The sequence below is a fragment of the Armigeres subalbatus genome, chromosome 3 (assembly GCF_024139115.2).
Source record: "Armigeres subalbatus isolate Guangzhou_Male chromosome 3, GZ_Asu_2, whole genome shotgun sequence".
NCBI lineage: Eukaryota > Metazoa > Arthropoda > Insecta > Diptera > Culicidae > Armigeres > Armigeres subalbatus.
In genome coordinates this window covers 77,662,636-77,689,968 of record NC_085141.1, presented here as the reverse complement: position 1 = coordinate 77,689,968, position 27,333 = coordinate 77,662,636, and the positions used below count along the sequence as shown (strand labels likewise).

General features: G+C 41.1%; 2 protein-coding genes across 3 annotated transcripts in view; one reads left to right on the top strand and one right to left on the bottom strand.

The window, feature by feature from the left end:
- LOC134226139 (FMRFamide receptor) overlaps nucleotides 1-27,333 on the top strand; it is a 371,866-nt gene that overhangs the window by 267,214 nt on the left and 77,319 nt on the right. The window lies entirely within an intron of this gene.
- LOC134221751 (uncharacterized) lies at nucleotides 349-5,616 on the bottom strand. Its single transcript, XM_062700937.1, has one exon. It carries the CDS (start codon nucleotides 5,614-5,616, stop codon nucleotides 349-351), a length of 5,268 nt encoding a protein of 1,755 aa, XP_062556921.1.

The following is a 27,333-nucleotide window of genomic DNA, read 5'->3' as shown; positions in this document are numbered from 1 at the left end:
ATGATACGCTGGATTTGACAGTTTTCCCTTTCGATGGAATCGATGAAACGATGACGTGAACGTCAAAGCAACCACTGCCTCAATGTTGACAATCAGCACAACTCAGCAAAGCATATGGAACGAAAAATAAGACCCGGTAGCGGGTTACGGGAAAATTTCAATTTATAGGACAGGTTCTTACCTTGTCCTTTCTAACAAAGGACCATTTAATCTTTCTTTTAGGTGCTCCGGACGGGAACTGTCGAGGTTGACCAGGATTGTGGATTTTTGGACATAAAGATGACGACGTCAGATTGGGCATGATTTTCTGCTGAGAGGTTTCTACTTTGCGGTTATTCTTTGCTGCTGCTACTCACTTTCATTCTCCGTGTTGGTGGTTTGCGTGGGAGGAATCGGCAGCAAGCAGATTTTATTCACCGGACGAATAAATCGACCAGTAGGCGACTGCACCGTGACAACTCGGATAATCCCGTCGGCCCCAGGATGCAGATCGATGATTCGTGCGGTTGGCCAGTTCATTGGAGGAGAATTATCATCCCGAAGAAGCACCAGCTGGTTTATTTTGATTTCGATCGGGGGCTTGAACCATTTCGTGCGAGGTTGCAAAGTGGAAAGATATTCAGCGTGCCAACGTTTCCAGATCAGCAGAAACATCTTCTGGGTCTGCTGCCAGAGTTGGAGCCGATTAAAGGGAATTTCACTAGAGTCTATTTGTGGAACAGCCTTAAGTGGAGATCCAATAAGAAAGTGTCCGGGCGTTAGGACTTCGAAGTCGGTCGAATCGTCGCTTAAGGGTGTTATAGGGCGAGAGTTAAGGCAGCTCTCAATCTGCGTCAGTAATGTTTCCATCTCGTCGTGCGGCAGTGTGTGATTTCTCAAAACGCGATTGAAATGCTTCTGGGCTGATCGAATCGCAGCCTCCCATAGGCCGCCGAAGTTAGATGCTTTCGGCGGGTTGAAGTGCCATCTGATCCCATTCTCACTACATTCCGTTGCCATGGATTGTTTGTATTCCTTGCTGCGAATCAGTTGTCGGAGTTCATTTGCCGCACCAATGAAATTTCTACCGTTGTCGCTGTGGATGTCGCTACATAAGCCGCGGCGAGAGACGAAGCGCCTTAGCGCTTGGATGAATTTTGCCGTACTTAAGTCGATAACTAATTCCAGATGCACGGCGCGAGTGGAAAAGCATACGAAGACCGCGACATAGGCTTTTCTCGGGGCTGCACGGCGGTGTATGGGTTGCAGAGTGATAGGTCCCCAGTAGTCAATACCGGTTACCGTGAACGGTCGCGTTGCAGTGACACGGGATGCTGGTAGGTCGGCCATAAATTGTTCCAACAGTTTTGGACGAGCTCGTACACAGGTGACACAATTACGTGTGATGGATCTGGCCAGGCTCCTGGCCCCTGTGATCCAGTATCGCAGACGGATGATTGTGATGAGCAACTGAGGTGCCGCGTGCAGATTTTTTTCGTGACACGAGCGGACTAGGAGCTTGGAGAAAGGATGTGTCGCTGGTAGGAGAAGCTGATGCTTGCTGTCGAAAGGCTGAGGTGCTTGATTCAACCGTCCACCGATTCGTAAGACCTGCTCAGGTGAGATGAATGGATTGAACCATCTTAGGCGGGACCTAGGTGACACGGATCTTTTTAGACTGAGCTGCTTCCATTCTTCAGGATAGGATTGTTGTTGAATTAGTCGAATTATAGTGATTTCAGCAGTATGTCGTTCTTCAGTGCTGATGTAGGTAGGATCCGCGTTGATACTAGGTTGCCGTCGGCAATGCCGAATGAATCGCTGGCAATAGGCGACTACGTTCAGAAGCCGGTTCAAATTTGAAAAGTTTCCCACAAGAATATCGACGAATGATGGTTCCGTAGACGCCGGACATGCCGTTGAGCTTTGTTTCCTTGCTTCCATGAGAATTTCGCCATCAGAAGTTTGATTCGGTGATTCACTTGGCCAAGATTGTTGATCAAGTTGGAGCCAGTTTGGTCCTTGCCACCAGAGTTTGTTGTTGAGGATGTTTTCTGCTGGAATTCCACGAGACAGACAGTCCGCTGGATTTTCCTGCCCGGCGACATGTTGCCAGGAACAATTTTGCGTGGTAAGTTGGATCTTAGAGACCCGATTGGCAACAAAGGTGGCCCACGATGACGGAGTAGCTTGAAGCCAGCTGATAACCGTCGTCGAGTCGACCCAGAAAAATGTCTCGCCAGTTATTTCAAGAGCTGCTGTTACCTTTTGATACAATTCGGATGCAAGAAGGGCTCCACATAGCTCGAGTCTAGGGATACTCTGCTGTTTTAATGGAGCAACTCTTGATTTGGCAGTCAGGAGGGTAACTTTAATTGCACCAGATGTGTCAGTTGATCGAAGGTAGCAGCACGCACCATACGCATGCTTTGAAGCGTCAGAGAAAAAGTGGTATTGGACGGAAGCAGCACTCGTCGCAAGGGCAAACCGATCAATTCGAAGATTGTTAAGCAGTGGTAGTTGAGTGCAATATGAGAGCCAAGTGTCTCGCATGGATGAAGGCAGTTCTTGGTCCCAATCGAAAACCTTTCCGTTATCGTTTTTCAGCATCCATAGTGCTTGCATGAATAACTTTGCAGTGACCACAACTGGGCCCAACAAACCAAGGGGGTCAAAAAGTCGAGCGATTTGTGAAAGAGCGGAGCGTTTCGTGAGTGGAGCGTCAGGCGATTCCTGTGGTAGCTTGATTTTGTATTTAAGTTGGTCTAGGGCCGGTTCCCAGAGAAGACCCAGTGACTTTATGGATTGGTCACGGTCAAGGTCGAATGATGTTTGAAGAGCGCGATTCTCCAGAGGTACACCGTCCAACACTGCTTCTTCATTCGATGCCCATTTTCGAAGCTGAAATCCACCCTTGAGAAGTAGTGCTTCAAGTTGCTGCCGGAGCTCAATTGCTTCGTCGATGCTGTTTGCTCCCGAGTAAAGATCGTCTACGTAAAAATCCTTACGTAGAGTTGCAGCTGCTGTTGGGTGTTGTTGCTGTTCGTCATCAGCCAACTGTTGGAGAACCCGAGTGGCAAGAAACGGCGCACTTGCTGTGCCGTAGGTTACGGTTAGTAATTCGTAGGTACCCAGAGGGTGCTCCGGTGATGATCTCCACACAATTCGTTGCAGAGGTGTATCTCGTTCGTCCACGAGTACTTGACGATACATCTGTTTGATGTCAGCAATGATCATCACCTTGTGTATTCTCGAACGCATGATTATCGATCGAATTTCCTGCTGGACAGTGGGGCCCACCATTGATGCATCGTTCAGTGAAAGTCCATTGAGTGATTTGCACGACGCATCAAAAACTACTCGTAGTTTTGTCGTGGCGCTGTCCTCACGGATTACAGCATGGTGGGGCATGTGATAACAAAGTGGTGGTGGCGATTGGTAATCTTGAACAAACCGCATGTGACCCAAGTTTAGATACTCGTCCATAAATGTAGAATATTGGTTCGCCATGGTGCAGTTGCGCCTGAGACGAGTTTCTAGCATTCGAAATCGGCGAATTGCAGTATTGCGGTTGTCGCCGAGTTGGTTGATCACCTTTTCTTTCAAAGGTAATCTAACGATATATCGTCCCTCCGAATTGCGTTTAACAGTGCTTCGAAAATATTCCTCGCAATGAGCTTCATCTACGGAATGGTTTGGAGCGGCATGGTCCTCCTCAAGAGTCCAAAACTTCTCTAGCATTTGATGTACATCTGTGATCGTGGCTAAGTTGGAGATTACTGGAGTCTTCGGAGTGCTGGACGAAGTTTTTCCCGAAACGATCCAACCGAGGACGGAGTTTACCAGGGTTGGTAACGACTCTCCAAGTTGAATTCGGCCGGGCACTCTAAATAGATCGAAAAATACTTCCGCGCCGATGATTATATCGATCGGATTCGCTTCGTGAAACTGTGGATCGGCAAGCAAAATACCGGAAGGAATTTCCCAAGTAGAAGTTTCAATTGTTGCAGATGGCAGATCAATAGTGACCTTTGGAAGTACCAAGAATTCTGCAAACGTGCTGAAATCGCTGACCCGTGAGCGTACCGAAGCGGAGATCTTATACCGAGCTTGCGTGGACGATTGACCAATACCCGAAATCGGAACTGATATTTTTCTACGGTGTGATCTGACGAGTTGTGAGAACGACTCCGTCATGAAGCAGCATTCGCTCCCCGAGTCAAGGAGTGCTCTTGCGATATGAACTGTGCCATTGTCATCAACTAGTTTGACGACAGCTGTGGCTAGAAGTACGCACCTACGGGCTTGCTCAGAGCTTGCATAGCTAATCGGATCGTTGATAGTGGCGGAGGCGGACGTTTTGGGTTGTTCGTGTAGAATTTCAGTTTTCAACGTTGTCGAAGAAGATGGTTCTACAGTTCTGGAGTTCACAGCAACTGCTTTTTCCCCGGCACAAAGTTGTGTGTGATGCCGGCCTCGACATTTACGACAAGATGTGGAGGAAGAACAATCTCTCGCGTGATGTCCTGACCGAAGACAATTCCGACAGAGCTGCAGCCTCCGGATTTCCTTTTCTTTCTCCCCTACCTCGAGTTTTGAAAATACTGGACACATGTACAACGGATGATGGCTGGAACATAATGAACACTTTCGACTGATGATCATTTGGCTGGCCCCGTGACTGGATACCGGACGTGATACTGGTTTCTTCGATTGATAGGATGATGCTGGCGTGTCTACAGTTCTTCCCTGGATCGTTTGTAGCACAGTAACCCTTCGCTGTATGAAAGAAGTGAGCTCCTTGAAGGTAATACCATTTTTCGTAGAGGAATACTCTTCCCAATCCCTACGAGTGGTCGGATCGAGACGGGAGCTTAACATGCGAATTAGAATCAAGTCCCAGAACTCGGTTCTCTCTCCGAGCTGGGCCAAAACTTTCACATTCGCTTCAAATTTTTCAACTAGCGAGTGTAATTCAGTGGCAGATTCTCGCTTTAGTATTGCAAACTCAAAAAGAGCATCCAAATAAGTTTGCTTTAGCCGTGCAGGATTTTGAAAGTGATCTTCCAATAGCTTCCATGCCACTGGGTAGTTGTTCGCACTGATAGGTATAGTTTGAACAAGTTTCAATGCGTCTCCAGCCAAGGACGAACGCAAGTAATAAAATTTTTGAATGTTGGATAATTCGAGCGAAGCATGTACCAGTGAAACAAATAAGTCATGGAAATTTAACCAGTTGTCTAAGCTTCCAGTAAACACTGGTAACTTGACGTCAGGCAATCGCACGTGGGACGATGTAGCATTGAATTGCGCGCTTGAGTTGGAGGAGGTTGACGCGATGGGTGCTGTATGTGCTTTACTCACTGAGAGAAGAAATCCCTTGACCCGGTAGTAAGCCGTCTCAAATTCTGCCCTTTCCTTAAACTGCTCTTCGATGGTTTCATCGATAGATTCGAGCTCCTCTTGAACCCCCTTGTAGTCCTTCCAAAGCGCGTTGAGATTTTCCAATCGGGCTGGAATTTCAATGGCATCTTTTCCTTCATCGAACTTTTCTACATACGTTTTGATCAGGCCAAACGACGAAAGAATGCTTTTCTGCTTCGTTTTTAGTCCCTTGATACGTCGCTCGAGTGACATGCTTAACGGAAACTGGAACCAGGTAGGTCACCGTACTCCACGATTCGTTGCGAAGCACTGTAGTATGCAGGGTCTTATTTAAGGCTATAGCTAGCCTTGTACGAAGTCTATTCTGCAGTCAGTTGTCGTCCAAATTCTCGTGACGCACAATGGCGAGCTTGCCAACGGCTAAAGCTAGCCTTATCTTAAGTCCAGTTGAGATGGAATGTACACCAGGGATTTCGTGATGTGTGAACGTGGACAGGGTCTGTAAAGCAGAAGACCGCGCAGCTCAAACGGAAAAAGAACTGTCTATGGAATGCTAATTACCTTATTGAAGGCTATAGCGAGCCTTTAATGAAGCCTGATAAGTCCCACCGTATGGCTGCACCACGTGGATCCACCCGAAGCAATGGAGATTTTTATCCAGAATGGCCGGAGTTCGACGACCAACCCGGATCCGAAGGACCAGATGTTAACTCAGTGGATTAAAAAGTAGGTTCGTTGGTGAAACGTGATTCTGTGCTCAATTTGATCCGTTCACACACCATAACGGGGACTAGACTGCACGCGATTGTTCCTCTTTCAGGTACTCAGCAATGGCGGCATACAATTGCAGGTAAGTAATTATATTGTTTATTTTTCACCTTTAACTTTATTTCATAACTTTACTTCACTTTATTAATTTCAACTTCTTACTTCTAACTTCACTATATGATTAAATTCAACATTAAATTCAAATTTTAAGTAGGTACAATATATTCACTGGTTTGATGCTCGGCTAATGGTGTCCAACAGCGATGGTGGGTAGATGACGAGAAAAAAGGGAAGATCAATCATGTCCGTCGTGCTTTTATACTTCATCGATTCAATAGCAATGGGGTTGTCCGGAAGGTGAGGTGCCAACCAAACTTTCACTGCAGAAAGCCACACTCGATGAACAAAATGCTGTCAGTTGTAATCCCACATACAGGTGGCGTTGAAATATTCGTGTCGAGTTTGAATGTGGCATGGTATGCACTTCTACTCGAACACTCATAAAACATTTTGCAGAAGCATTATGAGAACGATTTGCAAGAAATATGTTTGAGTGTGAATTATTTTTCCACTCCTTTTTTTGCCCTCCCAATTACAGGGATACTATAGAAAACAAATTATCAAACAACCGTCTAAGACAAGTTTAGTACTCTCCATTTAATTTAACTATGCAAACCCAGTGGAATTAAATGGAGAGTACTAAACTCGTCTTAGACGGTTGAATACATTCCACTAAAAAGAGCATAAAATATTTTTTCCGGAATTTATCGAATTTTCACTTAAAATTTAAGTACATGGCCAAACGAAAAGTCACTTAAATTTTATTTTATTTTCTAGTGAATTAAGAATAATGAGTGCCATCACTGATGAATCATTTAACTTTTACACCCGAAACTACATGGAAAATATCCGCATATGTTTTCAAGTAGCTTCTAAGTGAAAATTAGTTTGAGTGAAAGTTAGCGGTTCTCAACATCCGTCCCTCTGGGGGATACCAAAACCTGGTTACAAAAGGTTTTGTAGGATGACTGGAACCGCAGTTGAAGAACTACCGCCAAAAAGCCGGGAACCACCGGGAACCACTTCAGCACATAATGTGTATGCATGGTTGAAATATGTCTAAATATGTCTGAATAGTGTTTTAATCAAAATACAGCTACCTGTTCATCTTACCACCCCTTCCCCTAAAGCAAAATCCTACTAGAAACTCATTGGGTGTATGATGTCAAGATTCATAGCCGACCAGCTTCCGGCATGTGGTTTTCATATCCTAATATTACATCGTCCGGTGTATGTGACTCGATTTGTTGATGTTGCTTAATTGTTTATTAAGTTGTTAAGCATGAGATTAGTTTACAAATCACTTTTTCTTAAGCCGTAACATTTTCCTAATTTTCATAATACGATAAAATTATTTTTTGCAATTCCTGATCATAATATCTGGTTTACAGTTTGTCTTTGAATGATAAAACGGCCTACTTTTCCATACCAACGAAATGGGTGCTTCAATGAACATTATGCAACTCAAATGGGTTGCATAATATTCATTAAAACACTCATTTGGGTGCTATAATGAAAAACCAACATCAGAACAGTAGTTATATGACTACATTTTGCTGAATTAGCTTCGGTAAGTGCTCAAATAGTGTATTCTATGCGCCCCGTAATAAATTAAATAGTTTGATGGACATGACATCAAAAATTTCCAAAGTCAAGTACATCTATCACTTCACGGCTTATCGAACTATGCAATGTAGAACGGTAACATGGAATCTGATTTTCACCGCAGCTACATAATTTATTGGCAAGTATGAGTAAATTAGTACAATTTTGGTACTGATTTATCAAATTAAAGTCAATTTTTCGTCACTGTAATTCACTGCAACTTGTTGCACAACTCGATTTTTTCAGCACTCGTATTTATCCAACTCGGCAAGCCTCGTTGGATAAACGTACAACTCGTGCTGAAAAAATCATCTTTTTGCAACTTGTTGCACAAACTACTAATTAAGTTTCTTGACTTTTTATAAATAAGAAGGTAAATTAAAGCCTGTCCATGATAAATTTCGAATACTCAAATAATGTCCAATTGATTTGGTGCCGTTACGTCAAGTTTGACTACAGTTAAAACACACAGAAAGCATTACATAGAGTGGAAGGAATCAGCTTTTTTGTTCAATGTTCCAGTGGTTTGGAAGTATTTATAAAAATATACTTGAGGATGGGTGTCCTAGTTTGAACGTAGACAGTAGAGTGATTCAAATTTTTCACTGTTTCGCTCCCCTATGTAAGAACGATGGTATTTGCTATTAAAATAATCTTCCTAAATGTTTGCAATTTGACTTAGCACATGCAGTTTAAAGTTAGCATGAAAATTGCCATGAAAACCGTTCCGCGAGGTTACCCAGTACGCTCCAAAATACATGTATACATTACATAGAAAATTTTGCAAAGAAACAGATCGTCTTTGTTGCAAAACAATTTGATGCTGGCATAAAAAGTTATTACGAAAAAACTGAATTGAGGGAAATTTAATTTAACATGTAAAATCAGTGTACCATGTAACATCAATATCAATTTTAGCATTTTTGTCTTCTTATTAGGTTTCACAACAACCACTGACTTTTAGCTTAAGAAGCATTCTTTAAAGATCAAGTATAGATTATATTCAAAAAGTTTATGAACCACCTTACGAAACATTCTTTCACGGGAGTGTAGTTTTCTATAGCAATTTCTAAACAAACTTCAGATGACGCGTGCACAATCAAATTACATCCAAATTAGCTAAAAAATTAGGAGGTCTATTAAAACAGCGGTTCTCAACCTTTTTGTTGAGAGGTACCCTTTCCAGCTTTTTCATTCATTGAGGTACCCCTCATTTTTTCTTCGCTGTAAGTGAAAATAAGCATAACGCATAAGTATGAAAAAAGGGCCTGAAAACTAACGGGATATATGACGTGAAGCTTTCCAATTCAAATAAAGTTTATACATGCTCTGAGGACTTTTTGAAGCTTCCGAGCCTCTTAAAAGGAGCCCTTTGGGCCTATTGAAAATAGGATTTCACTCTTGAAAGCTGCTTCATAGCCTTTTGAAAAGGGGGGCTCTTAGAGAGAGAGACTTCAGAGCATTTTGCAGAAGGCTTCCAAACCTCTTGAAAGGAGGCTTCCAAGCCTCTCGAAAGAAGGCTTCCAAGCCTCTTGAAAGGAGGCTTCCGAGCCTCTTGAAAGGAGGCTTCCAAGCCTCTCGAAAGAAGGCTTCCAAGCCTCTTGAAAGGAGGCTTCCGAGCCTCTTGAAAGGAGGCTGAGGCCTCTTGAAAGGAGGCTGAGGCCTCTTGAAAGGAGGCCTGAGCCTCTTGAAAGGAGGCTCGAGCCTCTTGTATGGAGGCTTCCAAACCTGTTGAAAGGAGGCTTCCAAACTTTTTGAAAGGAATCTTCCAAACCTCTTGAAAGGAGGCTTCCGAGCCACTTGGAAGGAGGCTTGAGGCCTCTTGAGAGGAGGCTTGAGGCCTCTTGAGAGGATGCTTCCAGGCCTTTTGAAAGGAGGCTTCTGAGCCTCTTGAAAGGAGGCCTCTGAGGCCTCTTGAAAGGAGGCTGAGGCCTCTTGAAAGGAGGCTTCTGAGGCCTCTTGAAAGGAGGCTTCAGGCCTCTTGAAAGGAGGCTCTGAGCCTCTTGAAAGGAGGCTCTGAGCCTCTTGAAAGGAGGCTCTGAGCCTCTTGAAAGGAGGCTTGAGCATCTTCAAAGGAGGCTGAGCCTCTTCAAAGGAGGCTTCAGGCCTCTTCAAAGGAGGCTTCAGGCCTCTTGAAAGGAGGCTTCTGAGCCCCTTGAAAGGAGGCTTCTGAGCCTCTTGAAAGGAGGCTTCTGAGCCTCTTGAAAGGAGGCTTCGAGCCTCTTGAAAGGAGGCTTGAGGCCTCTTGAAGGAGGCTTCTGAGCCTCTTGAAAGGAGGCTTCCAGAGCCTCTTGAAAGGAGGCTTCCAGGCCTCTTGAAAGGAGGCTTCCGAGCCTCTTGAAAGGAGGCTTCCGAGCCTCTTGAAAGGAGGCTTCCGAGCCTCTTGAAAGGAGGCTTCCGAGCCTCTTGAAAGGAGGCTTCCGAGCCTCTTGAAAGGAGGCTTCCGAGCCTCTTGAAAGGAGGCTTCCGAGCCTCTGTTATATATCACTACTGATGTAATGATGATGTTTTATAACACTACTGATGTAATAGAATATAAATATATGCATGCATTCGTTATGTCAATGATTTCTCAAAGGGATTATTTGATAATCTTTTGATTTCCTGGTAGTTTTTAATGAAAGGCTATAATCGGTAAAAAAATATGAAAGTTATAAAAAGTCCTAGCAGTAAGTAATAATTTATTAAAACCTTTGAAGATTTAGATAAAATTCTGAAAAAAAATCTTGTGAATATTTTCAAAAATCGTAGGAATTCTAATGGGTCAAACACAATTGATACGTTTGCGTGCGTTTGCGTGCGTTTTGACAGTTTTCCCATGGGAAAACTGTCAAAATGCACGCAAACGTATCAATTGTGTTTGGCCCATAAGATGTATGCGATGCTGGGTCATGGCCATGGTCGAACGGTCATAAGGCCGAATTAGAAGTGGAATGGAAGTAGTGAGAAGTGAAAAATAAAAAGTAAAAAGAAGTAAGAAATGAGAAATAAGAAGTAGGAAGTAAGAAGTGAGAAGTGAGAAACGAGAAGCAAGAAGTGAGAAATGAAAAGTGAAAGGTGAAAAGTGAGAAGTGGGAAGTGTGAAATGAAAAGTGAGAAGTGAGACGTGAGAAGTGTGAGGTGAGAAGTGATAAGTGAGAAGCGAGAAGTGAGAGATGAGAAGAAAGAAGTGAGAAGTGAGATGTGAGCAGTGGGGAGTACCTCATTGGTTACGATATCGCCACTGCGCAAAGCTTGAGCAGTGGGGAGTGAGGAGTGAGAAGTCAGAAGTAAGAGGTGAGAAGTGTGAAGTAATAAGTGAGAAGTGAGTGATAAGAAGAAAGAATGAAGAAAGAAGGAAGAAAGATGCGAAAAGAAGAAAAAGAGATGGAAAAATGAAAGAAGAAATAATTAAGAACAAAGAAAGAATTAAGAGAAAAGAAAGAAGATAAAAAGAAGAAAGGAGTTAGAAAGAAGAAAAGGAAGAAGGAAGAAGGTAGAATTAAGGAAGAAAAAAGGAAGAAAGAAAGATGAAAAAAGAAGGAAGAAAAAAAAAGGAAGAAAGAAGGACGAAAGAAAGAAGGAAGAGAGAAAAAAGGAAGAAAGAAAGAAGGGAGAAAGAAGGAAGAATGAAGGAAGAAAGAAAGAAAAAAATAGAGGAAGAAGAGAGAAAGAAGGAAGAAAGAAAAAGGAAGAAAGAAAGACAAAAAACGCACAAAGAAGGAAGAAAACCAAAGAAAAAGCGTGGAAGAAGGAATAAAGAAGGAAGAAAGAAGAAAAAAAAGAAAGAAACAAGGAAGAAAGAAGGAAGAAGGAAAAAAGGAGGAAAGAAGGGAGGAAGAAGAAAAAAGAAGGAAGAAAGAAGAAAGAAAAAGAACAAAAAGAAAGAAAAGAAAAAAAAGACAAAAAAAGAAGAAAAAAGGAAGAAAGAATGAAGAAAGGAAGAAGCCAAAGGAAGAAAGAAAGAAGGAAGAACGAAGGGAAAAAGAAGAAAGAAAGAGAGAAGAAAAAAGGACGAAAGAAGGATGAAAGAAGGAAAAAGAAGGAAGAAAGAAGGGAGAAAGTAGGAAAAAGGAGGAAGAAAGAAGAAAAAAAGACGAAAGAAAGAAAGTAGGAAGAAGGAAAAAAGGAAGAAAGAAGGAAAAAATAAAGAAGAAAGAGGAAGGAAAGAAAAAAGAGGGAAGAAAGAAGGAAGAACGTGGGAAGAAAGAAGGACGAACGCAGGAAGAAAGAAGGAAGAAAGAAGGAAGAGGGATGGAGAAAGTAAAATAAACGAAGGAGGAAGAAAGAAGAATGGGGAGGAGAAAGGAAGAACTGACTTCTCACCTTTCATTCGGCCATTCGGTCTAATGACATTCGGCCTAATGGCCTGACACCGTTTGCACTTCGCCTGGAACTGTTCTAATGCAGTATAGCACTAAGTATTCCTACTCCGTAAAATCCCGTTCCACTTCGGATGGCACCTTTCTGAAGTGTCCTGAAGGGTAGGGGGAGGTTATGCAGCACGTCGCGTTGACTTGAAGATGGCATCATCTCTGTTCGCCTGATATCGGGCAGACGCACTACTTTTAAGGCTCTATGAACCGTCATCAATTCGATAATGACGATGATTTTATTCGAATCCGCACTAATACTAATGTAGTTTTGAATAAAAATTAATATTTTGGGGATATTTACCGACTTATCTCTATCATTGGATATTTATGGCATTTACATATTAATTTTTCACTTATCTAAACTAACAATTGCGGAGGAATTGCTGGTAAAACGCTGAAAACTACCTTTTTTCCTAGGCCGATTTTTCACTTTTTTCTTGATTTTATCACTCCTAAACACTATTCACTAACTGAGTTTCATATTTCTCTTCAATGCTGAACACCTAATGAATTAATTATTCACTTCACGTTCAAAAACTATCGAAAACTGCTTTCAAAAATTCGAAGTGAGAGACAAATTTGTCGACCATATTGTGAATGTAATAAAATTCGGAAGAGTCAAATGCACTAGCGCAATAAGTGAAATGTGAGTTTAAAGTCTATGTGATGCAACTTCATTCAGTTCGAGCAATACAACGTATACGCTAGCCAACACGCAAACAAAAGTGTGCATTCGCAAGAAAACAATCATCTCTTCACCGTTGCCAGATTTATTTATTGGAAAAAATCATTGTTGTTTGTCGGTTTGAAAAAATAACCCAAAACAAAAATTAAACATGTTTTATAAGTGATGGAGTCTTGAGCCTTAAAAAGCCATTATTCCCTCTGTGTGCCTCATACCGAGCAAACGCGTTCATTTAAAGAAGGCATCATCTCCTTTGTTCGTTTTATTCGCGACTGCGAAGGTAAATTCATCACGCACAGTCTGACAATTCAATGGGATTTTACTGTGGAAGAACAAGAACGTGTGATTGGCGGCCATGTTTCATAAGAGTGAGTGGAGGCATTACTTTCGTATTCACGAATAACGAGCAGACGCGTTCATTTAAAGATGGCATTATTTCCTTTGTATGCTTTATACCAGGAGAACGTGTTCTCTTACCACATTTCGTAGAATAGTACTTTTCCAGGCTATAATGGGCTAGAATAATGGGCCCTCCTTAGCCGCGCGATAAGACGCACGGCTACAAAGCAAGACCATGCTGAGGGTGGCTGGGTACGATTCCCGGTGCCGGTCTAGGCAATTTTCGTATTGGAAATTGTCTCGACTTCCCTGGGCATAAAAGGTATCATCGTGTTTGCCTCATGATATATAAATGCAAAATTGGTAACTTGGCTTAGTAATCTCGCAGTTAATAACTGTGGAAGTGCTTAATGAACACTAAGCTGCGAGGCGGTTCTGTTCCAGTGTGGGGATGTAATGCCAATAAGAACTGGACTAGAATAACATTTTAAGTTTAATACAAAAAATACAGTTACTTAGAGAAATGCATGAAATATTCTGTTTTCGTCTAATTAATAATTAGACGAAAACAGAATATTTCATGCATTTCTCTAAGTAACTGTATTTTTTGTATTCTTTGCAAAGATTGTCATTTCACGATTCATTGATATCTGTTGGTGTTGAACATAATAATGGAATACTTCAGATTCGAAATGTTTTGGTTTCCGGAGTAATGGATATCGGGGTTCCATTCGGTGTAATGGTATTCGGGGTACTGTCCTATTCGGGGTAGTGGCTTTCGGGTAATGGCATTCTGGGTAGTGACTAGTGGAGTCACGTTTTTCATGCAATGCTTAATTCGCTAGAAAGGCACCATTACCTCTAGCGTGATTATTCTGGCTTTTTAGATCTCGTACTTCTGATATGACGGATAACTTTTAGCTGCTTTTAGCACATAAACGGTGGGTAGGACACCAGCCTCCTCTTAGGATTCATTGCCATGAATCAAATATCAAACATTTTCTTCAGCACTGCAAGATCTCATCATTTACATGCTGAGGCCATTACTCAACTCAAAAGAATGGATCAACCACGAATTAACATCACCCTACAACGTTTTTGATGAACTTTTTCTCTACTATTGCAAAATTATGAACTTGCTCATACTCCAGACAGTTCATTTCCTTACACTACTGGTACTGGTACATATACCTCGCCGCCCTCGTCAGTGCGAATGCGACAGCTGGCTCCTACAGTGTCCCATCTTCCGGATGAGAACCGTTCTTTGCAAATTTACTCAAGCGACAACGGAACGATAGGTACTTTCACCAAACGATCTGTATACATTATTCATGGAATTTGCGGAAATGTGCCGGCATGTCCTGCGGAAACTGACCGAACTGTGTTTGTTGGCACTGGCCAGGCCATCGTTGCCATTGTAGTGTACCTACACTCAAAATTTTGTTTGCCGGCAAAATTTGCACAACCAAGTGCTCAGCAAATTTAAATCCTGATATTTTTGTCAAAATTTTCGTTTGTTAGATGAGTTTAAGCGAGTTATGTGTAATTCTTTTGTATCGTTATACATTCCCGCAAAATGTGGATAAGACTCCTGTACATTTCTTTCAAATTATATAAAGGCTGACAAAATTGAATAGATAACCGGACGAAGGAGCATATCGTTTTGCAGCCTGCGAGACCATTGGCGAAATGTGTTGCCCTGTTTTCGTCTGCCAAGGAGCGGCCAATAAATCCGCATGCTCGTAACTGTGTAACAGCTTTACTCGAACAAATACACATAGTTCTATTTTATCTGTTATCCATTTCAAGCTCGTGGTTATTGTACTGAGTAGCACATTGCAAAGATTTTCTCATATGCGGCATTCCATTTCGATGCCTTATGCACAAGTACGGTTGATTTTTTAGTTTTAAAACAGCTTTGTACCTAGTGAATATTTGACATTTTTATGTTCTAGAAGTGCTTGTGTAAATTCGAATTCCTGCAATTGTCAATTCCTGCGATTTGAAAAGCAACAAATGCTCAGCTCTCACATTTCATATCCTTACGGCTTTCAATAATTCTTTAATAAATGACTACTAACTTGGCTTTGCAACTCTAATCATTTGACTTCGGATACCCTAATTTTTGCTGCAGAAACTATTATCATCTAAGGAACAAGTTTATTCTGCCAACATATCCCTATGTAACAGAAAGTGGTAGAGAGCAATACAACAATTTCTTTTGCTTTGCTTTTCCTAAAGCGAACTCTTTTCATGCCGACAGCTTGAGAACATAATCGCACTTTTGACTTGTCAGCCCATCATTATCCACTTTCCCGTGGGACGCAAATCCTACAAACTTTCGACCATCCGTCTCTGTCACCCAATATCTTCCGATCCAGCTGCTGGTAGATAGTGCATAATGGTTTCCATATTCGAAAAAATGAGCTCAAAATGATAAATTCATTCATACTCCACTAGGCTGCCGCCCCACTGACTGCCTGCCTAGGACGGGTTCCACGAAGATCCACGCTGACAACTGCGTAGCCTGAGAAAGCAGCCGTTGAATGTGAGAAACAAAACAACTTGGCGATAATCTGGTGCAATCAGGACAATATTAGGAGAAAAATGACACTCAATCGCCTCGGAAAATGACGACACATCTTGTGCTGGGATTATTTCGAGTCCCTCGACCGTCGTCCGAAGTTGTTCGCCAAATTTCATCCTTCTCTTCATCAATTCATCTTTTTTTTGTTGTTAGGGGGAGGAGAGGTGAATATTACGTGCTTTGTCAAATGTTGTTCCGAGCTGGAAGTCGCTTTGACATGGAAGAAGGTACACATTCCGCTCGCTTTACAGATGACTTGTGAATGTCGTTTTTCATTGCGTTTCATGGTCGCCCAAATTCCGCCGGATGGGGATATTCACGGTACCGGAAAGGGGGCGTAAGCTCAAAGTGCTCTTTTATCCGAGAACCCTTTTCTGTATGATTTGAAGAGCAGTTTCGAATGGGTGCTTGAAAAGGATCAGTTTCGGTTTGATACAACTTTGGCTTGGTTTTCCTCATGGGACAAAGGCGAGGTGATAGATTTTGTTAGTTCCTACAGTTGAGACAATTAGCTTGCTTTTCTAAACGGCGCCAATAATAAGTGCAACGGAAGATAATAACATGCATCATCAATAGTTTATCTAGCATAATATTCATACTCCATTTTTAACATTTGTGCGCAACAAACCATCAATTTTAACACGCTCAGGTAGGTAAGTAAGTAGATTGAGAAAGGGTCGTTTGGCTGAAACCCATTAGACCGAAAGTCATTTGGTCGAATGCCACTAGGATGAACAAACCATTAGACCGGCACTCATCTGGGCGAACGGGTATTCCGACCGAATAGGTAGTTTGACCGAAAAGGTCGTTTGGCCGAATAAAACATTTGACCGAAAAGAACATTTGGCCGAATAGAACATTTGGCTGAATAGTACTTTTGGCCGAATAGGACATTTGGCTGAATAGAATATTTGGTTGAATAGGACATTTGGCCGAACAGAGCATTCGGCCGAATAGAACATTTGGCCCAATGGAACATTTAGCCGAATAAGTCATTTAATCGAATAGGAAATTTGACCGAATAGGAAATTTGGCCGAATAGGCCATTTGGCCGAATAGAACATTTGACCGAATAGGACATTTAGCCGAATAGGACATTTAGCCGGATAAGACATTTGGCTGAATAGGACATTTGACCAAATAGGACATTTGGCCGAATAAGACATTTGGCCGAATAGAACATTTGGTCGAAAGGAACACTTAGCCGAATAAGTCATTTAATCGAATAGGAAATTTGGCCGAATAGGACATTCGGCCGAATAAGCCATTTGGCCGAATAGAACATTTGACCAAATAGGACATTTAGCCGAATAGGACATTTAGCCGAATAGGACATTTAGCCGAATAGGACATTTGGCTGATTGTATAACATTTCACCGAAAACTATTTCGCGGAATTCATTTTCGCGGTTGAACATTTCGCGGAATAACATTTGGCGGTTTGTAACTTTTCGCGGTACGACATTTGGCGGATTGTACCTTTTCGCCGAATGACTTTTGGCGGAATGTACCATTTCGCGGAATGCACTATTTCGCGGAATATTAATAATTCATTCAGCATTCCGACATTATTACCTGCGAGGTCTCTAAGCCAAGTTATCATTTTGTTTTGCATTCGTTTAACACGAGATTAACGAGACTATGCTTCAGTCTAGGCTTGCTTTGCAGTCACGCATCTTCCCGCACGGCTAAGGAACGCCTCCCAGAACGCCTTATACCGGTCAGACGCGTTCATCTAAAGAAGGCATTATCAACTCCTTTCGCATGATGCATCCATTTTACCCATGACGTTACCCATCCCTTCGCCTTATACCGGACAGACGCATTCTTTTAGAGAAGGCCTTATCAACTCCTTTCGCCTTATACCGAGCAGATGTTTCCATTTAAAGAAGGCGTTACCCCTGTCTTCGCCTTATACCGGGCAGATGCATTCTTTCAAAAAAGGCATTATCAACTCCTTTCGCCTTATATCGGGCAGATGCATCCATTTAAAGAAGGCATTACCAACTCCTTTCGCTTTATACCGGGCAGATGCATCCATTTAAAGAAGGCATTATCAACTCCTTTCGCCTTATACCGGGCAGACGCATTCTTTTAAAGAAGGCATTACCAACTCCTTTCGCAGATGCATCCATTTAAAGAAGGCGTTACCCCTCCCTTCGCCTTATACCTATATACTCCTTTTAAAGAAGGCATTATCAACTTCTTTCGCCTTATACCGGGCAGATGCATCCATTTAAAGAAGGCGTTACCCTTCCCTTCGCCTTATACCGGGAAGACGTGTTCTTTGAAAGAAAACATTAGCAACTCCTTTCGCCTTATAACGAGCGGTAGATACGGTCGAGTCGAACCCGTGCCCGATGGGTTCGGGTTTGAAAAATTACTACAATACTACAATACACGGCCGTGTAAAAAAATCCCATACAAAGTTGCAAAGTTGCTCCATTTTGCATGATTTGTCGAGAAAACTTTTTTTACACGGATTTTCAAATTTTGAACTAAAACGCATCCCCCGTGTAAAAAAAGAATCGGGTGTAAATCCAAAATAAAAAATTGCCCGGATTTCATGTAATTAAGCAGAAATCGGTAATTATTCTAGCTGAATTCCGCCAAATGGCATTCCGCGGAATGACTTTCGGTGAGTTGATACATTCCGCGAAATGTCGAAAAAAAATTCCGCGAAATGGTTTTCGGCGAAATAGTATACAACCCATTTGGCTGAATTGAACATTTTGTCGAACAGGACATTTGGCCGAATGGAACATTAAGCCGATTAGGACATTTGTCCGAATAGGACATTTGGCCGAATGGAACATTAAGCCGATTAGGACATTTGTCCGAATAGGACATTTGGCCGAATAAGTCATTTGGCCGAATAGGACATTTGACCGAATAGGACATTTGGCCGAATAGGACATTTGACCGAATAGGACATTAGGCCGAATGGAACATTTAGCCGAATAGGATACTTGGCCGAATATGATATTTGGCCGAATAGGACATTTGGTCGAATAGGACATTTGGCGGAATAGGACGATTGTATAACATTTCGCTGAAAACTATTTCGCGGAATTCATTTTCGCGGTTGAACATTTCGCGGAATGACATTTGGCGGTTTGTAACTTTTCGCGGTACGACATTTGGCGGTTTGTACCTTTTCGCCGAATGACTTTTGGCGGAATGTACCATTTCGCGGAATGCACAATTTCGCGGAATATTAATAGTAATAGACTTTGTTCATTCAGCATTCCCTCAATTATTACCTGCGAGGTTTCTAAGCCAAGTTACCATTTTTTGTTTGCATTCGTTTAACACGAGATTAACACGTTGAAACTTTTATAAAAGCCTAAAAAAAATTCGATAAATTTCCAAGACCCGGCCAGAAGTTGAACCCAGCCTCCTTCAGCATAGTCTTGCTTAGAAGTCACGCATCTTCCCGCACGGCTAAGGAACGCCTTCCAGAATATTTAGAAGTAGGTTCAGTTGCCCCTTATACCGGGCAGATACATCCATTTAAAGAAGACGTTACCCCTCCTTTCGCCTTATACAGGGAAGACGCGTTCTTTTAGAGAAGGCCTTATCAACTCCTTTCGCCTTATACCGAGCAGATGCATCCATTAGGCGTTACTTCTGTCTTCGCATTATACCGGGCAGACGCGTTCTTTTAAAGAAGGCATTATCAACTCCTTTCGCCTTATACCAGGCAGATGCATCCATTTAAAGAAGGCGTTACCCCTCCCTTCGCATTATACCAGACAGACGCGTTCTTTTCGAGAAGGCATGATCAACTCATTTCGCCTTATACCGAGCAGATGCATCCATTTAAATAAGGCGTTACTCCTGTCTTCGCCTTATACCGGACAGACGCATTCTGTTAAAGAAGGCATAATCAACTCCTTTTGCCTTATACCGGGCAGATGCATCCATTTAAAGAAGGCGTTACCCCTCCCTTCGCCTTATACCGGGCAGACGCGCTTTTTTAAAGAAGGCATTATCAACTTCTTTCGCTTTATACCAGGTAGATGCATCCATTTAATCCATTTAAAGAAGGCGTTACCCCTCCATTCGCCTTATACCGGGTAGATACATCCATTTAAAGAAGGCGTTAACATGGCGTCATGTAATTAAGCAGAAATCGGTAAATATTTAAAAGATTAATAATTCTTACTGAATTCCGCCAATTGGCATTCCGCGGAATGATTTTCGGTGAAAAGGTACATTCCGTGAAATGTCTTTCGGAAAAAAGGTGCATTCCGCGAAATGTGTTTCGGAGAGTTGATACATTCCGCGGAATGTCGTACCGCGAAAAAAAATTCCGCGAAATGTTTTTCGGCGAAATAGTATACAACCGAATAGGACATTTGTGGGTGCTGTATACCCTTCATCTATTTTCTCTGTTTTGAGTTTCTTTTCGAAAATTCTCGAACATTTTACCACCTCATTAAGTTATCTTAAAGGTAATGTGACAATTGCGGTCCAATACTCTCTTTTCTCAAGTACGTACTTTCTGTTGTAGCCCACAGTATCGAAGTTTGTTTGTTTACAAGCGGATAATTTCTGCGACTCAAATTTTTAGCGTATGGCTATTGCGTCTAAGGGTTTGGCTCATTTGGAGAAATAAATTTAAAAGTGACAGATCGAAAATTTAAAAAAAAGTAATATCCAGCAATTCCAATAAGACATCTATGAAAAATGTCGCTTTTGATTTTAATTTCAGTTTAAATCTCAAAATGAGACATACTCCAAGTGTAATAGCGCTTGACTTTGTCCCGCACACTCAAGGGACAATATGTGACGTATCGCCGTCAGGTTCTCACCGGTAAGAAGTGGATATTTTTGCATATTCCATAAATATTCTATCTACGTAAAATGAAAAAAACATATAATAATGAAACATTCCTCCATGGATTCCGATGACAATCCTTTACTGATTCCGGCTGGGAAATATTCCAAGAATTGAACGGGAATATTCCAGAGATTCTATCTGAAATTCTCCGGGAATTCCAATATTAATGTTCCATGGATTTCTTGAGCAATGTTCCAGCTCCAGGGATGTAGAAGCATATCTTCGAATGATTCCAAAACAATCTGTCGAGGGATCCCGAAGCAAATTGTCAGAAGAATTCCGATTGTCGAGGGATTTCAGATAATTGAACGATTCCTTGGCAAAACGTCGAGAGACTCTGAATTAAATCTTCAAGGAATTCTCAAGCAAATCATCGAAGGATTCTGAAACTAATCGTCAAAGAATTCCGAAGTAAATCTCCGAAACAAATCTTCAAACGATTCGGGAGGAGTTCCGAAGCAAATCAACGAGAGATTCTGAAGCAAATCCTCAATGAATTATGCAGGGTATCCCTAATTCCATCATCGATTCCGAAAGAAATCTTGTGGGAATTCCAGGTTTGACAAAAATCCTCAAACTCGCTAGTGTTAAATAAAATCATCCTCAGCAAAATGCTGCGTTCGCATCCTCACGAATGATGGGAAGCGTAAATGATGGGAATTGCTCTCGGGGATTGCTCTCGGATTCTGCTAGCACTCTTTCCAGGCTGTAGACCAGAGCTGAAAAGAGTTTAAAAACTAGATTCTTTTCTTTCTGCGCTGCGCACGAACCGAGACTAGCAATCTCATATAAATGCTGACCACACCGACGCTCACGCAAGCCGCAAACAAACAGTTTGCAAATGAAGAAAAATAAAATGTCTCAGTTTGATAAGTGCATGAAATTTTATCGGAAGAAAAGGTAAATATTCAGAGTACAACAGTGTTTCACTGTTCATTTTCCCTACACTGCAGCGAACTGAATATGAAAGTCAGTCTTCCAGGCCTTCTATCAAAAATTCGTTCATGGAGTGAACCTTGGTGTATGAGAAAAGAAAAAATATCGTTGTTGTAGTTAACTACCTAGTAATCTTTTGGTAGAACCTGGTAGAACAAAGCGAAAAAAACAAGGAAACTGATACAAGTTGTATCTTACACTGAAAATATTATACACGGTCACCCTACTGGTTTTACACATGAATTTTCACTAGTTGCTGGTCATAAGACAATAACGTGTAATTCCAGTTCCAAATGTCAAAAAACAAAACGTTCGATGCATTCGAAGAACATAAAGAACAGAAATGAAAGACACGTTAAATCTTTATGAATTGTTTTGGCAGAAAACGGCTGAATTAATGTTATTGGTTTTTTTTCAGCAACGAAATGTATTCAATGTAGGAATATTTAGACACAATCCACGCACTTCTACACCAAGGGACCAAAATTTCAAACTAAAAATTAGGATCCAATATCTGTAGGACAGGAAAACATACATATTGAATTACAAGATAAACATTTCTTCCACTGAAAAATGTTTTCGGAACATTGTTTAATACCTGTCATAAGACGAGTTTGAACAATCCCATTGAATTCCACCACTTAATTGTATCCTGACAGATACGTATTTCGACCTCAACAGTAAGGCCGTCTTCAGTGTCTTGTACTTGACTCGACTCGAAGTCGAGTCAAGTACAAGACACTGAAGACGGCCTTACTGTTGAGGTCGAAATACGTATCTGTCAGGATACAATTAAGTGGTGGAATTCAATGGGATTGTTCAAACTCGTCTTATGACAGGTGAAAACATTCCACTAAAAAGCTCAAAATAATTTTCTTATCAAAATTGTTTAATAGCCAATCACAGTAGTAGACTTTTAGTATAAAAAAATACTCCCTGATCATTTTTTTTACAAATGTGCTCTATCGCACCTATTTGGGTGAAAATGTATTGATAAATACGTAATTAAATACAGTTTTTAATGATCTTTGCGTGTGCACATTGTATTGCTTCGAAAATTTTAGTTTACATGAAATACTTGTACTTTAAAAACAGTGACATTGAAATGGTGTCGCGTTACGAAAATAGTCGTATAATTGATACTAGACAAAAGGTACAAACATTGGAAAAGTAATATTTCGGATTCTCTTAGTACTCGTCAAGAGCTTTCTTTTCGTGTATTAAGATCCAAAATCGGATCATTTTCCATGAAGTTACACTAGGTACAAAAATATGGTGTCGCGTTACGTGAATTGGATGTGCTTCTGTAATAAGGGATAAAATGGTTTAAGGGATAAAATGGCTTCTGTAATAAGTATCACAATGTTTTCTTTCAAGTAATTTAGGGCTTGTACATGAATAGCGTAACAAAATTGGGGGTGTAACGGGGTGTGTCATTTGGTAACTCTCCATACTACAAAAAATAGGTTACCATACAAAAATGTTACGGAGTGGTGGGAAATTACAAATGTTTGGTGTTTGGTGACCCCTTTGGGGTCGTCCGTTAATAAGTCACGTGAAGCTGAGTTTTTGTTTCGAATAAATTGTGAGGCTTTTTAAATCCTCTCTCTTTTCCACGCAATATCACCATGTCACTCATATGAGTAAACGTAACTAACAGTTTGCTGACGAACACGGTTTCCTTTTACCATGTCACGAACCGTCAAACTTGTTTGTGGATGCCAAGTATGATTATATTTTTTTCAATGGTTCGTTTATTTGAAAGACTCATCTGACGTGAAGCGTTACGGAGCCGCAGTTATGTTTTTTAATACAAGTTCTCTTGATTTTTTACCATATATTTAGCTTTGAGGACCCGAAGAGTCGTGTTTTCTTTTCTCCATTTAATTTGAAGATTTTTAATATTTTAGTTAATTTTCCTTTCGTTCGCTCTCACTAGCTCGGCATTGTTTATTCTTTAACCAAGATCGTCACAGCCGAGTACGTCAGCGCTCAAAGAAGATGCCGTGAACATACGTCAATTTAGTCGATATTTCATCTTAAGAACTTTAACAGAGATTTTAACAGTCAATATCGGTGAAATAATTTAAGAGTGTTGGTCACCGGTAGTCGAAAATATAATGAATATCGTCAGGCAAAAAACTTCACCAAACCAATGTAAGAATAAGGGCCTATCGTAAAAGGTTAACAGAGAGTTGCTGAGTGATAAATTGAAAAAAAAAATCCATTTTATGTTAATCGAGATGATCCAGCATTGGGCTGGTTCGTTAATAAAGACATATTATATCAGGCATCCTAATGAACTTCGCTTTGACCTGAATGAATATACAATAATAAGACAATTATTTTACACTAGAATATAAACACTATTTTCAGAATTGAGTATTTATTTTGTAAGTAGTGTTGATGATAGCGTAAAGATTGAAAATGTAGTTAAAAGTAGGGCACGACGTATACGTTCTTGTGATAAACATTGGTTGAGACATGAGACGTATTCCAATCTTTTCGGAAATAAATAAAAAGTTGAAAACAGACAACGTTCCAGTAGAAACGTAGAATAAAAAACGACAGAAATATTCCCCTTCAACATTGCTGAGCTTCTTGGGCCATCATCACCATTCAAAATGGTTAACGTAGAAAAAAGGCAATATATAACTTTTCAGTGTAAAAAAAACTCACTTCTAGGGGGATCGATCGTCTGACCACGTACTTAAAAACCGATCCGGGTCATTCTTGGGTGTGACTAATATTAAAATAGGAAAACCCATTACCATTTAATTTGTTTCTAGAACTGAATATGTGATACGAATTGAATTGGTTCAGTTCTATATTTGTGCCGGTTAGTCCCTCAAACTTCAATAACTGAAACTCCAGATCGTAACCACCAACTCGAACTACATTCAACGATAGATAATGTGATAATATTCTGTGTCGAATATAACATGTCGCTTCGAAATCGGCTGAAATTACGTATTCTATCAACAATAAACACGTTTGCGTAACGCGACACCATTTGCAGGAGACTGTTTGTCGATCAGCGTAACGCGGCGGTGTTCATATCAATTCAGTTATTTTCATTATAATTTCCGTTTTTTCCTGCAATTTTAATTCACAGCCTTATTTCTGTTGATGTATACGAGAAATGCTTAGAATAAATCGAGACTCCAAGCCGTATACCAGAGCTGAAAAACGCAATTGCATTTCAAAATGCGAAAAAGTGCAATTCAGCGATGGTGTCGCGTTACGAAATGCAGCGCGCTATATTTTTCATATTCAAAGCGAAAAATGTCAAAATGAATATTCTATCAGAAAGGAAATTTAGTGAGGATAATTTTACACCTGTTTAATCATATGTCCCCGAGGCTAATTTTCGAATGCAGACCTAATTTTTCGCTGAAAGTCGGCTCCTCATGGTGTCGCGTTACGCTGGAATGTGTCATTAATAAAACGCATTTTAAATTTCGCTAGTTTAAACATTTTTTACATTTATTTATTTATGTTGCATGCTGCAGAAGATTTCAAATACATAATTTATAATGTCGAATTCGTTTTTAAAAAGTTCCAACCTAGGTTGGAACCAGTTCCAACCTAAGTGCTGTCAAAGTGTTTTTTTATTCGCTCAGGTTGGAACTAGGTTCGCACTAGTTCCAACCCCAAAGCTGTCGGGTTCGCACTGTGTTGTTTCACGGTTTCGCACCAGGTTCACCAATACAACTGCACTTCAACTGTCAAAACCATATGGGTGGAATAAACAAGCCGAAGGGAAATACAAACCAGAGTGAAAACGAAACTGTTTGTGCATTTAATAAAGAATGCACATCGAAAGCCGTTTTACGGAAATTTTTTATTCCCTATGATATTTGTTAACATTTGCATTATATTTAAATTCTTTTTTCAGTAATCCCCGGATAATTTGTTTTAAACGGAAATATTATATTGCAATTTGTTCTAAAATTCCCTCATTAATTATTTATTTAAGTAGTTCTTCAAATAATCATACGGAAATTCTTCAGAGAATTCTTATAATTCGTTCAGGTATTCCTCCTTGAAGTCTTGTATGCATTCCATTGCGAATTCTTTCCAGAATGCATAAGAGCAATATTTAAGGCATTCCTTCATATTTTTTTTTCCAGAAGTTCATCTGGAAATTCCTCCAAGAGTTACTACGAAATATCTTTCAAGAATTCCTCTGGAAGTTCCTCCAGGAATTCCTCTGGAAGTTCCTCCGGGAATTTCTCCGGAAGTTTCTCTAGGAATTCCTTCGGAAGTTCCTCCAGGAATTCCTCCCGAAGTTCCTCCAGGAAGTTCCTCCAGGAATTCCTCCGGAAGTTAATCCAGGAATCCCACCAGCTATTCCTCCAAGAATTCTTCCGGAAGTTCCTGCAGAAATTCCTACGGAAGTTCCTTCAGAAATTCCTACGGAAGTTCCTTCAGAAGTTCCTCCGGAAGCTCTTCCAGAAATCCATCCGGAAGTTCCTTCAGAATTTTCCCCCTGGAATTCCTCCAGGAATTCTTTCAGAAGTTCCTCCAGGAATTCCTCCGGAACTTTCTCCAGAAGTTCCTCCGGGAGTCCCTCCAGAAATTTCTCCGGAAGTTCCTTCGGAAGTTCTTTAAGAAATTCCTCCGGAAATTTTTCCCGAATTCCTTCGGATGTTCCTCCAATAATTTTCCCGGATGTTCTTTCGGAAGCTCTTACAGGAATTGCTCCGAAAGCTCCTCCACGATTTTCTCCGGAGGTATTTCTGGAGAAACTTCCTGAGAAATTTCGGGAGGGACTTCCGAAGGAATTTTTGGAGGGACTTCTGGAGGTATTCCTGGAGGAACTTTCGGAGGAACTTCTAAAGGAACTTTCGGAATGAATTTCTGGATGCACCACCGGAGGAATTCTTGGAGGAACAGCTGGAGCAATTCCTGGAGGACCTTCCGGAGGAATTCCTGTGAGAACTTACGGAGGAATTCCTGGAGGAACTACCGGAGGAATTTATGGTGGAACTTCCGGATGGATTTCTGGAGGAGCTCCCGGAGGAATTTCTGGAGGAACTTCCGTAGGAATTTCTGGAGGAACATCCTGAGAAATTCCTGAAGGAAGTTCTAGAGGAATTCCTGGAGGAATCTCTGGAGGAACTTCCGGAAGATTTCCTGGAGGAACTTCCGGAGGAATTTCTGAAGGAACTTTCAGACGAATTCTTGGAGGAACTTCCGGAGGAATTTCTGGAGGAACTTCCGGAGGAATTCCTGGAGGAGCTTCCGGAGGAATTCCTGACGGTACTTCTAGAGGAGCCTAAATGAATTGGAGTAGGATTTCATAAATGAATTTCTAAATGATTTACTGAAGGAACTTCCGGAAGAAGTTTTGAAGTATTTTTGGGAGGAATTCCTGAAGAAATTTTCAAAGGAATTCCTGAAGGAATGCTCCAAATATTTTCTTTGGAACTTTCCTAACGAACTCCCGAGCTCCGAACGTAACTTCAGGAAGAAGAGGAACTTCTGAATAGATTCCTGAAGAAACATCCGGAGGAATTCCGGAAAGAAACTCCGAGTAAATGCCTGCAAGAACTTGCGGAGGAATTCCTGAAGAAGCGAAAAGGAACAGAGAATCTGGGGTAGATATATCCATCTAAAAGTAAATTTCGTAATTCGCGAAAATCAGAGTGCGCGTACTTGATCATTTTTATCATGATCTGATTCGTTGTAGCCCACAAACTGCCACTTGCCAGTGCACTGTTAAAGTTCGGTATGTTGTCGATCATATGTTTCGGATCAAAACAAACACGATGCCACGCACACTA

Coding starts and splice junctions, on each gene's coding strand:
- LOC134221751 (XM_062700937.1), bottom strand. CDS start 5,616: ATGTCACTCGAGCGACGTATCAAGGGACTAAAAACGAAGCAGAAAAGC.